Source organism: Salvelinus fontinalis, chromosome 36 (genome assembly GCF_029448725.1).
Source record: "Salvelinus fontinalis isolate EN_2023a chromosome 36, ASM2944872v1, whole genome shotgun sequence".
NCBI lineage: Eukaryota > Metazoa > Chordata > Actinopteri > Salmoniformes > Salmonidae > Salvelinus > Salvelinus fontinalis.
In genome coordinates this window covers 15,057,267-15,070,461 of record NC_074700.1, presented here as the reverse complement: position 1 = coordinate 15,070,461, position 13,195 = coordinate 15,057,267, and the positions used below count along the sequence as shown (strand labels likewise).

The following is a 13,195-nucleotide window of genomic DNA, read 5'->3' as shown; positions in this document are numbered from 1 at the left end:
GCCTCCCCACCACATCCATAAGCCTCCATCCCCTAACTTTCGTCCCCATAAATCACTTCCCTTTGAGTCTCACACCATCATCTCTTCTGAATTCCCCACCGGCTCTGCTTGAAGAGATGCTCTTCACAATCAGCTGACAATGGGAGGTGTTTACATGACAGTCAGGCCCTTTGTCAGTCCTGCAAGTGACATGAATGGGGAAGAAGAGAGGAGGAACGAGGGAGGAGAGTAGCCCTGAAACAGTCTGCATCCCAATATTCCGTAGGGCACTACTTTTTCCACTAGAGCCCAAAATGAAACGTATGGCAATATATCGGGAATAGGGTGCATTTTGGGAATCACTAACACTCCACACACACACACTTCCACACACCTCCCCTCGCTAACGCAACAGAGCGACGTCCGGGATTGACAGTGACTAATGGTGGGATCAGTATTGCGGAGATACAGGAGGAAGTGTGTTCTATAACACGGCAGGTGGTAGGTTTACACATGGGCAAATGGAAGGAGCGGAGTGGTGCACTTTATGATTACGATGCCTTTGGAGTGTAATTAATTCAATGTCGTGGTATCATTCATCGCTGATGGGGTTACATCTCGTCTATACACGTGTTAGGAATATAGATTTTCATCTTTGTGATTAATACGGGATCAGAGCTCAAAATAAATTAGAAAAGAACAACACATTCTCAGGTTGTAAGTCAACAATTGTGTATCATCTCTGATGAAAGAGAAATTGAAGGTGTCATGTAAATAGATAACCGTGTATTGGTTCTGACTGGAAATTAAAATGACCCACAAAACGATAGAGACACGCACTTAATAGGCTAATAGCAACCTGTCAGCGAGCTAATTGTTATGATAATCTTATCTGATACATAACTCATTAAACCACATTATTAGCATACTCGCAAATTAGGGAAAAAAACGAAAAACAAATCAGACACGTCTCTGACTTTCAGGTTCCTATGAATTTAAAGTGGAAACCGTTGTGGTGGGGAGACAAAGTTCACAGAGCTGGTGGCTGGTGTGTGTGTGTGTGTGTGTGTGTGTGTGTGTGTGTGTGTGTGTGTGTGTGTGTGTGTGTTTACATTACAGAGCATCTCTTAAAGTTGTGACGACCTCCGTCTCCTTGGCAACAGCGAGAGACAGCCAAAATTCTTCAGATGCGATCAAATTTCCACTGCCCTTAAGAAACTGATCATGCATTCTAGGTGTGTTGCAAACACAGAGATATATATATATATATATAGGGACTGAGCATTCAAATGTGTGTTGTCCCCTAAAACAAGTTCTCTCATTAGCTCATTTCATTTCCCCTCCACAGATTCATTGGTTGGAAGTATTATCACATCCAATTATAAAACTACTTCCCTCCCACAGTGCAACCTATTTTTTTACAATGTAAATTATTTTTTCATGACAGTACAACACTAAATGGTATAATTAAGCAATAATGCATGAGGGGGTGAGGTATATGGCCAATATCCCACGGCTAAGGATTGTTCTAACGCACGACGTACCGTAGAGTGACTGGACACAGCCCTTAGCCGTGGTATATTGGCCATATACTGCAATCCCCAGAGATGCCTTATTGCTATTATTAACTGGTTACTAAAGTAAAAACAGCAGTAAAAATAAATGTTTTGTCATACCTGTGGTATACGGGTACCACGGCTGTCAGCCAATCAGCATTCAGGGCTCTAACCACCCAGTTTATAACAGGGCATAGAGAACTATGGGGGTTATGTGTGGTCATTACCTGAGCAATGAGGCCTTTGCGGCTCCTGCGTGCGTGGTGAAAGCGTTTGATGAAGAGGGCCAGGAACTGTCTCCGGATCAGTTCCCATCCCGTGATCACACTGGAGCCCTTCCCATTCACATTGGCCACTCTCTCCACATCTAAAATGGAAGGCATACAAAATGTCTGCATTACTACAGTGCGCTTTCTGTAGAATAGGATTGTATGAAGTAAATTGATAACCATCTGACAATCTGTTAGGCTCTTGGGTTTGTAGGAAGTGAATACAAATTATTTAGCTTCTCCCATAGCGTAAAAGGAATAAAAAAAACAGTTATCAGTCTCCACCCAAAAGAGTAAAACAATCCCCACAAAAAAAGCAACCTCTTATCAGTCTCAAAAGTCCAACCAAAATATTTTTGACACAAAGCGTATTCAAATGGTAAACCGGCGTGTGATATTGAATTTGTTTCATAAATGGTCTTGCTCTGGGAGAAATTGCAAGACGGGAGACATGTTCTGATACTATTGTATTGTGGAAAATGAAAACCTCCTGTGAGGAATATTAATTCAAAGGGCTGTAGGACCATTTGGCTTTCCAAAATGGCCGCTAGTGTGGAAAAGCCACCTGTATGACAAATCAGCTCTCTTGGCAACCAAGGAGAGAAAGGAGCACGAATTGTCACAATGACTGCCCTTTTGCATCTTCTCCAGAGTTAATTGTCAGAGAGCAGCAAATAATGAGGCTTTTTTTGACATGAATGTGTGTGCTGCTGCAAGACGACAAGGCATTGACGGTATACGTACCCTCCACTCTGCTAGTGAACGTCACTTTCCTCTTGTCTTCAGCTGGATATAGTAACAATAGAGAGGGAGGAGATAAAGAACATGGATCATGACCACACATTACACTTAAACATCCCTTCTCTAGTTCAGAATATTTTTGGGGACGATAACACTCAAAAGTTAATGGCATACCACTTTTCCCAGCCATTTCGTCTGAAGTGTTCCCGACTTTGGTGAGGCTTTGCCGTTGCCTCTTGGATTCCCTTGAACTTCTTGTCTCGTCTCTTACCAAAGCTGCATTGATAGCTGAAAGAATACACTTAAGATGAGTTGTTTTGGCTTAATCCCTTTACAGTTATGAATACCATACAGAAAGTGCAGCAACCCGTATTGTGGCCTATACGATGTATTATTACTAGCTGTGGGCACTAATAGTAATAATTTGATATGATATCGATGTGATCAAGGTATATCGTCATATCGGTTTATTCTTCTTGGGACATCACGGTGGATGGGCTTCACATTGCATTCCAATTAGTTTTGTAGGTTAAGGCTCCCAGAAGATTCACACCTGGCCCAATGGGCCATCAGCAAGAACATTCACACAGTTGCAATGCTTTTTTAATAAAACCAATACAAACTGATATCGTATTGATATTGCATATCAGTGCCCATCACTACAAAATACTGTATGTAAAAACAGAAAACCCCAAAAGACCAGGGGGTTTTAAGTAATTGTAAGATAAAAAGCGAAGGTTGGCTGTAGGTTGAAAAGCAAAGTCCTTTGGTAATTGATCCAACAAGGAAAATGCTGTTGAGTTATACTAAATGAGTGCATAATCAATCAACACTAGTTCAATCAATGTAGCACAGAGAATCATTGAAAATCAAAGCCAGACAGAAGACTCGATGATGTGTGTGTTCTAGTGGTTGTGTCGGTACTTCATATAATCAGTCCACGATTAAACTATTTTAATAAATTGTTACATTTTAACCCCCCAAATTACAGTCAACCGCCATTTTACCTGGTATTTCCGCATCAACACCTGTGTCCTCTGCCACTTTGAGGAAAATCTGTGAGATGGAACGCGGCATAATTACCATGATAAGAAATAGCTTTTTTTATCATAATTTTTCATCATTGAAGTGACCTTTATGTGTGTCTTAAACAAATGATCGACAACACTCCTGTAATTACAAAAACAAGGACTATCTTCATTACACTGATAAATAGTCCTCCGTCCCTCCTCCTGTATTACACACACATACACCATACACACACACACATACACCATACACACACACACACACACACACATACACCATACACACACACACACACATACACCATATACACACACACACCATACACACACACACATACACACATACACCATACACACACACACATACACACACACACACATACACCATACGCACACACACAAAATATTGAAAATATCCCAAACTGCCATCTCGTTTCCCTTCCTTAAGTAAATACGTGCAGTAGGTACCACCTGAATAACCTTGTTGTGAATTATTCACACTGCCTGCCGTGCCTCTTCATCTGCCAAAAAAATCTCAGACATATTACTTGTGTTTAGCAACACTCACTTGGTGGTATGTACCTACCTACATAATCCAACACTACCCTTGGCATAGTAAGCATTTGGTTAGTTCAGGAGAGCGCAGTGTATGCGTGTGTCTCGCCCGCCTCATACCTCCTCTAGTGTGGTATCTGAGATGCCGTAGTTGGTGACACCAATGTCGGCCATCTTGAGGTCCAGCTCTTCGAAGAGGAGGGCAAAGGTGCCATCCTTGGCCCCGCCGTAGGGAAGGATGTAGGTGATCTCCTGGCCGATGCTCTCGAGGAACACCGCCTCGGGAACATGCCGACACACCACCTTACTGACATCTATGAGCGCAACATGGTGAAGAGAAACAGGAAGGATGATTTATTGACTGTATTATTGACTGTATGTTTGTTCTACTCCATGTGTAACTATGTGTTGTTGTATGTGTCGAACTGCTTTGCTTTATCTTGGCCAGGTCGCAATTGTAAATGAGAACGTGTTCTCAATTTGCCTACCTGGTTAAATAAAGGTGAAATAAATAAATAATTTTTGTTTGGGATGTATTGAAAAGGAATAACAGGAAGGATGACATGGATATATTGAAAAGGAATTACAGGAAGGATGACATGGATATATTGAAAAGGAAATACAGGAAGGATGACATGGATATATTGAAAAGGAAATACAGGAAGGATGACATGGATATATTGAAAAAGAAATACAGGAAGGATGACATGGATATATTGAAAAGGAATAACAGGAAGGATGACATGGATATATTGAAAAGGAAATACAGGAAGGATGACATGGATATATTGAAAAGGAAATACAGGAAGGATGACATGGATATATTGAAAAGGAAATACAGGAAGGATGACATGGATATATTCAAAAAGAAATACAGGAAGGATGACATGGATATATTGAAAAGGAATAACAGGAAGGATGACATGGATATATTGAAAAGGAAATACAGGAAGGATGACATGGATATATTGAAAAGGAAATACAGGAAGGATGACATGGATATATTGAAAAGGAAATACAGGAAGGATGACATGGATATATTGAAAAGGAATAACAGGAAGGATGACATGGATATATTGAAAAGAAAATACAGGAAGGATGACATGGATATATTGAAAAGGAAATACAGGAAGGATGACATGGATATATTGAAAAGGAAATACAGGAAGGATGACATGGATATATTGAAAAGGAAATACAGGAAGGATGACATGGTTTGTATTGAAAAGGAATTACAGGAAGGATGCCATGGATGTATTGAAAATAACTTACAGTATAATTGTTGTCCTTTATAATGACAAATGACAATAATTAAATACAAAAATTCAACCATACAAGTCAATACACTGCATTTAAAATCATTGAGGCCAACACAAAAATGTTCTACAATTTCTTTACTTTTTCCAAAGTGAGGTGAATCGATGTCCTCTCAAGGGTCATATTCAGAGTTGAGATTCAGTTGGGTTTTTGAGTTTTGCAAAAACCAGCACCATGACAAGTATGGAAGATATTCGAGATATGCAAGTGGATTTGAAATTCTACATTCTAAAGAGATACTGGAATTGCCATATTTAGTTAGTTCCTCATCATCATGATATCTAAAGAGCAAACATTCTGGTTAGCATTGTGAAGCATAATTGAAATAAACATTGAAAACGTTGATACACACCGAAAGCCAGGACTTCACAGATCATGAGGATATCTAATTTGTCTGCCTGTGACCTACCGTTATTGATCACCAGCCCCGAGAGTCAACATTTTTATTTTACACAACGTTTTCAAACAGCAAACATCTTACAAGGTAAGCTTTGATTCGAGCTATAGCTACATAGGGGGACTCTAAATTAATCCTTCGGTTGGAAGGAACAATGTTTTTTTGCCAATGTTATCTGATGATGTATGACTAAATGGCAACATCGAATGTCCACCGAGTGACTAACTTTGCGCATCAAAAATATGATGTTGCCTGCTTACGCGCTGTAGGCATCCATTACACAGGGGATTGGCTACTATGGCACTTTCACAGTCTTGTAGCCAATGAGATAAGTTTTCCAGGGATATGCAGTTGACCTGGGTGGGACAAACCAAGGCCTAGAACCTTTTATGCGTAATGCTAACTATTGCCACCTGGCTCAGAGACGAGATGCACTGAGCACGCTACATTACATTACATTGTAAACAGATTTCATCACTTTAATTCCATCGCTTTAGCATAAAATATGGCTGCTCAAGGGGGGGAAAAGGTCCAAAGTAAGAATATCGAACAAGAACCTAAAAAGAAAGCAGCTATGAATAAGTATACCGACACAGAAGCTTTGAATTTAATACTGAAGTCGGACTCGGACTTCGACTTGGCAGATGAAGATTGCTTTCTAGAAGGATCCACTTTTAGATCTGTAAGTAAATTAGTTTCATGACTTTAAATAGCTAATTTACGATTATGTGATTATGTATTTCATTTTTTATGAGTTGTCTGCTTTTTATGCTTTGGATTTAGTTAACATAGGCCTATGTAACAAAACATGTCAATGTTAATGTTAGAATTATAAGTAGTTATTGTCTATGTTTCATATTAATTCACTGTTTGCTTTTCTATGTTTCATCCTTGTAACTTTGCAGAGGCCACTAAACTCTCATGGCCATTGTTTATTTGTGGTTCTCACCTCTGCCTTTGTCTCCAAGGTATTACTGTTTTCATTGTGTGTGTCCTTCACACATTCTGTGCGAGTCACTGTAAAGATAAAGTGTATGCTTGGTGTTTTTTCTTTACAGTAATGCTATTTTGTCAATTTAGTCAACTGTAATTCTGTGTGTCTTATAACAATATATCCCTTTATTTTATTCACCACAGAATGAAGGATGCAGAGGGTTTAGATCAGGGGTGTCAAACTCATTCCACGGAGGGCCTAGTGTCTGCAGGTTTTAGTTTTTTCCTTTCAATAAAGCCCTAGACAACCAGGTGTGGGGAGTTCCTAACTAATTAGTGATGTTAATTCATCAATCAAGTACAAGGGAGGAGCGAAAACCCGCAGACACTCGGCCCTCCGTGGAATGAGTTTGACACCTGTGGTTTAGATGATGATGTTTGGGAGCCACCCCACCCCAGCAAGCGAACCTGACGGTCAAGGTCTACACTCCCCACTGCTATGACAATCACCCTGTCTGATGGTTCGACATCCACCACTCGACAAAGACCCCACTCCTCTTCAACCACCTCCACTGCAGTTTCAATATGCATCCACTACTCCGCAAAGATCCCACCCCCACTGCAGGCCCTGGCACCACTCCAAGTTCATCTGGAGGTGCGGGGCAGGGAGGAGATCTAGGTCTCAACAGAGAAGAGGGAGAGGCAGTGGAAGCAGCAAAACAGAGGGAGATGAAACTGAGGACAGGTGGCTTACGGTCCTTGAAAATGATCAGGAGCCAAAGCAATTGAAGTCTCAACCCAAACTACCCGAGTGCCCACAGTTGGTTAGTGATGAAACATACATCCCTTTACAGCTGTTTCAGCTTTACTTTACCACCTCTGTACTGGGAACACTAATTAGTAATACACACAAGTATGGGGACAAGAAGCTGCAGGGGGAAGGAAGCTGTCCTGGAAACCTGTCACCATGGGTGGCATGCTCAACTACATTTCCTTGGTGATTTTCATGGGACTGGTAAAGGTATCAAGACTAGTTGACAACTGGAGCAAGTCCCCACTCTATCGGTTCGAGTTCCCCACCTCCATCATCAGTGAAAACCGATTCTTGGTCATCAACCGTACTCTTCACATGAGTGACACACAAACGTATCAGGAGAATGACCAGAATAAGGGAACTGCAGGGTAGGATCACCTTGCAAGAGTCAAGCCCCTTCATCATGACATGGTGGAGAAATGCAAAACTTACTTCCAGCCTGCTCAAAATCTATATATAGATGAGCACATGGTTGCCTCAAAGCCTAGAATTGGCTTGAAGCAATATATGAAAACTAAGTTGACCAAATGGGGCTACAAGCTCTTTTTGCTTGCGGATTCAGCCTCTGCCTACACATGGAACTTTTCATCTATGAAGACAAGACGATAACACCCGCTGGGTAGGTTCTTAGTTATGACTCTGTCATGCAGCTGATGGACTTCCCCTTACTTGGCAGTGGGTACGAGCTCTTTGTGTAAAAATGTTTTACTAGTCCCATGCTTTTCATAGACGTCTTGAAAAAGAAAATTGGGGCTTGTGGCACCATTTGTCCTAAGAAAATCGGTTTCCCCAAGACCAAGGTAAACGACATGACAAAGACATCGGAGAGGGGACCATACGTTGGATCAGGACTAACAAGCTGCTTTTAGTGAAATGGAAGGACACTAGGGAAATAACCATGCTTACCACACAGCATAAGCCATGCAATAACGACCATGTCTCAAGGCAGGTGAAAAATGCTAATGGAGCATTTTTGGGGTTGAGGCAGAAGGACCCCATTCCTGTTTCTGTGAAGGACTACAATGCCAGCATAGGGGGTGTCGACCTATCTGATGCTCTACTATCAGGTCCTCCACAAGACCAGGAAGTGGTATAAGGCTTTTTTTTACCACTTTGTGGACATTGCTACAGTACAGGATTTCATTCTCCATAAGTAGATGGCCAAAGAAAAAGGTCAAACCCCTCTCTCCCAGTTGGCCTTGAAAAAGTAGCTGGTGTGGGAAATGTCTGAATTGGGGGCCCAAAGCAACCTCACAACCATCACTCCCCCACTCAAGGTGAGCGCCACTATCCAACACACATGCCAAAAGTCAAAAGGAAGAGCTGCACGCATTGCACAAAACACAGGGGGGGAAAAAGTGTGAAATGACAGATCTTCAGGCCGAAATGCCAGTTCACTTTTTGTTTCCTGGCAGAGAGGGACTGCTTCAAAGACTATCACGACACGCACAAGCTATAGTGAAAGTGAAATCTAATCATCTACACCTGGGATGAGGTAATACAGTATTTTAAGACATGAAGATCAGACAATACAGAAAATGTTAAGAACTTTGAAAGTTTCAATTGCAGTCGCAAAAACCATCAAGCACTATGATGAAGCTGGCTCTCATGAGGACTGCCACAGGAAAGGAAGTTACCTCTGCTGTAGAGGATAAGTTCAGTAGAGTTACCAGACTCAGAAACTGCAGTCCAAATAAATGCTTCAGAGTTCAAGTAACAGACATATCTCAACATCAACTGTTCAGAAGAGACGGTGTGAATCAGGCCTTCATGGTTTAATTGCTGCAAAGAAGCCACTACTAAAGGACACTAATAATACCAAGAGACTTTCTTGGGCCAGGAAACACAAGCAATGGACATTAGACCGGTGGAAATCTGTCCTTTGGTCTGATGAGTCCAAATTTGAGATTTTTGGTGCAAACCACCGTGTCTTTGTGAGACACAGAGTAGGGGAACGGATGATCTCCGCATGTGTGGCTCCCACTGTGAAGCATGGAGGAGGAGGTGTGATGGTGTGGTGATGCTTTGCTGCTGACACTGTCTGTGATTTATTTAGAATTCATGGCACACTTAACCAGCATGGCTACCACAGCATTCTGCAGCGATACTCCATCCCATCTCTTTTTCGCTTAGTGGGAACAGAACAATGACCGAAAACACACCTCCAGGCTGTGTAAGGGGTATTTGACTAAGAAGGAGAGTAAAGGAGTGCTGCATCAGATGACCTGGCCTCCACAATCACCCAACCTCAACCCAAATGAGATGGTTTGGGATGAGTTGGACTGCAGAGTGAAAGAAAAGCAGCCAACAAGTGCTTAACATATGTGGGAATTCATTCATGACTGTTGGAAAAGCATTCCAGGGGAAGCTGGTTGAGAGAATGCAAAGAGTGCCAGCATATGTGACCCGTTTAAGGAAACAAGGCGTATGTCCCGGATCACTACTTCACAGGAGAGCCGCTTGAACATAAACTTTTTTCTTTATCAAAATGCATATTTTTTTGGCAGAAATGCCATCTCGAACATGTGAACTTTCATGTGCCTTAATAACAAACGTGTATGCCTTCTGTAAATAGGAATAAAATTGATTATGAGCCTAGTTGGTTTAGCCACAGAAAAAGTCAGCAACCTTCCCGCTAGCCATGATTGGCTGAGATAATGAGTGGGCTGGACATGCAGAGAGTTGAGTTTGGATTGGTCTGCCATATAGCACGCTTCTGTCTATTTGAGCTTGTCAGTATGTCTAGGTAATCCTGTCTAACGCGGCTTTTAAAAAATGTATTACGTAGTAAAACTGCATATGTGTTGCTCTTGAAATCAGTGGAATTCGTAGCGGAATTCGTAGCTAAGAAGATGGAGAAAACACCTGTCTCTGGAATATATCTTCAAACGAAGGGCAACCATGGCATCTGTGACAGGACACATCCATCTATATTGTATATGGGTAAAATAGTCTAGCTAACTACATTTTCAGATATTACACGTTTCTAATTTTGACAGAAAGGGGTTTCATTTCAAGTTAAAGTGTACAGTTAGCTAGTTAACGCTAGCTGGCTGCCTTCCTAGCTAACATTACGTGTATGATCTTATTATTCATATCTCAGAGCCATTTGCTTGGCTAGTTATAGCCTAATGTTAGCTAGCTAACATTGAACCTGGTTGGTTAGCTACCTGTAGATTCATGCAGGGTAGTAATGTGATGAGTTGGGATTATGGTTCATTAGTTAACAAAAGACTCCACTATGCAAGTACCTATTTCGGGTGCGTTCGCATATTCAGTCTGGCCATATACTCCTAATTCAGAGCACTCTCGTCTGAGTGTGCCATAGCGCAGAATAACTGATGAATTTAGGAATGCTCAACACCTGTTGAATATGGCAGGTGTCAGTAAACGTTGGCAAAAAAACGTAATTAAATTGTTTCCAGTAGCACAGTTACAGTCACCAACGCTCTGGATAACATAAAAACAGCCCAACCAGCTCTGCTAGGGCAAGTAAAAGGGTCAGAGTTTGGGTGGGGCTAAAGCTTAAGAGTGTGTTAACAATGCTAAATGGGTGTAGACAAAGGAGAGCTCTCCAATAGGTACCAAAACATTCAAAGGCCATTTTCTCAAAAGTGAGGTTACAAGTTAATCAACTTTCAAGGCAGAATTACTTTCCCATTGTTCCTCAAATGCAGTGTATGATAAACCATTTTGTAGCTTGTATCTCTGCTTTTATCCAATGTAAAAAACACAATTTCAACTTTTGCTACATAAGGTGGCTGGTCACATTGTGGGAACTCCTTCAATACTGTTGGAAAGACCAAGGCTGCCTTATTACTGATTGGGACAACGGTCGGCACCTACTCTGGTTGGGACTGACACTGGTCGGGCAATCAGACCCACTAGCCAGTGTCACAGATCTCAGAGAGAGAGAGAGAGAGAGAGAGCGTGGACTAGAATACTTAGAGATGTCACTGTGACAAGAAATGGAGTGGACAATCAACTGCTGACATGACATCCTGAAGCCTGTCAGACTCTCAGGCCACTCTTCGTCTCTCTTTTCTGTTCTAGCTGTGTGGTGGTGAGTTCCACCCATACAATGCTAGGTAACACGACATAAAATCCTCCTTCAATTGAACTATTTCCCATGACAGTTAAGGTAAAACATACTGTATATGGCACTTGTGAATGAAGCACAAGGGACAAACATGACAAAGATTGGATACATTATTAAGGGGGATCCTGTTGATGAATTGTATTTAGGTGGTGTTAGTCCTACCTGTGGGTTCAGAGTTACTCCAGTTCTGTCTTGCGATCCCTTCAACCAGACTGGTTCTCCTCAATGACTCACCAGTCTCCTATTAGAGAGAAATGAAAAAGGTTGAATTACGGTGGAGCTCTCAGGGTGATTGTTACCTTCATAATTCTCTCCTCATATCTACCGAATCACCACTGTGGTCTAAGCAGGACTGCTGAGGTTGAAAGTCCTACTTAGACTATCCTAATATGGACACTGTATATATTTCATGTTATTCGCACAGCCATCGTGTCATGAGTTATTGGTGATGGTGAGAGGTTAGCATGTCTTGTGGGTATGATCTTTGACCCAGTGTAACTTTTTCACTCATCATTATTCACTATTTATTCTTGATTATCCGTAATCATGGTAGCATCCACATTAATGTATACGTGTTAGAAACATATTCTCTTGTTATTTACAATGCAAGTTACTCCAACATGACACATCTATTATTTACCATTCATTTCTACTGGGCGCAATTTTTTTTAAACACAGACATTTTTTTTTTTAATGCAAATGCATCCAACAAGTGTGTAGGTTCACAAGCTTGATGTAGTCATTCCGTGCTAAGAATATGGTACCAAATACTAAACTTTTGACTACTTGATAAGAATCTTTGTCAATCATTTTTACCCCTACCTTTGAGGGAAAAACATATGACTTGTTGAACAAAATCTATTTCTATGAGCAATTGTATTAGTATTAAAGAAAATAGTTTCCCAATTTCTTGGAGCATACAATATTGGTCAGTATTTGAATTATTTATTTTAAACTGACATTATTGCGCGTCTTCATCAAGGGTGTCAATCATTTTGGACCCCACTGTACTGTATATCCATGTAAAAGTAGTTAAAATTGACATTTTGATGACGGTAGTGTGCTAAACATGTTTTTGACCATTTTTGTGTTTACTTTTAGAAAATAATGATATTAAAGGACAAAAATACCCCAAAACTTCAAACTTGATAAGTAGATGTAATTTCACCCTGTGGTGCCTGGCTTTAACTTTACAGTCAATGGACAGAATGGGAAGCATGAACTATTGTTTTATGTTTTTTTTTTTTTTTTAAGTCCTCGGCACCAATGGGCTGAGTATGCAAGTCATTTTGGGGGAGCATTACATCTCTCTTGTTTGTCTTTTTGTTCTTAATTTATTTATTTATTTTTGAACAAATTACTCCACTCCCCACAAAGAGCCTATAGACAAATGGTAATTGTTGTAGCTCTGCAGGCATCAGTGAATCTTGTTCATTTGCTGCTATTGATTAAAACTAAGTGTGCAAGGCACTGCAAGGAACTAGATCAAGAATCCCACTCCCCCCCT

At 40.9% G+C, this 13,195-nt stretch overlaps 1 protein-coding gene across 1 annotated transcript in view; it reads right to left on the bottom strand.

Moving 5' to 3' along the window:
• The window catches only part of LOC129835257 (phospholipid-transporting ATPase ABCA1-like), a 245,041-nt gene that overhangs the window by 112,084 nt on the left and 119,762 nt on the right, over window positions 1–13,195 (bottom strand). The window contains exons 24-29 of the mRNA XM_055900807.1: window positions 11,851–11,929; window positions 4,249–4,442; window positions 3,553–3,601; window positions 2,720–2,833; window positions 2,549–2,590; window positions 1,763–1,902 (exon numbers count right to left, since the gene is read on the bottom strand). Of these exons, the coding sequence (XP_055756782.1) occupies window positions 1,763–1,902; window positions 2,549–2,590; window positions 2,720–2,833; window positions 3,553–3,601; window positions 4,249–4,442; window positions 11,851–11,929 (618 nt within the window). The remainder of the gene's footprint in view (window positions 1–1,762; window positions 1,903–2,548; window positions 2,591–2,719; window positions 2,834–3,552; window positions 3,602–4,248; window positions 4,443–11,850; window positions 11,930–13,195) is intronic.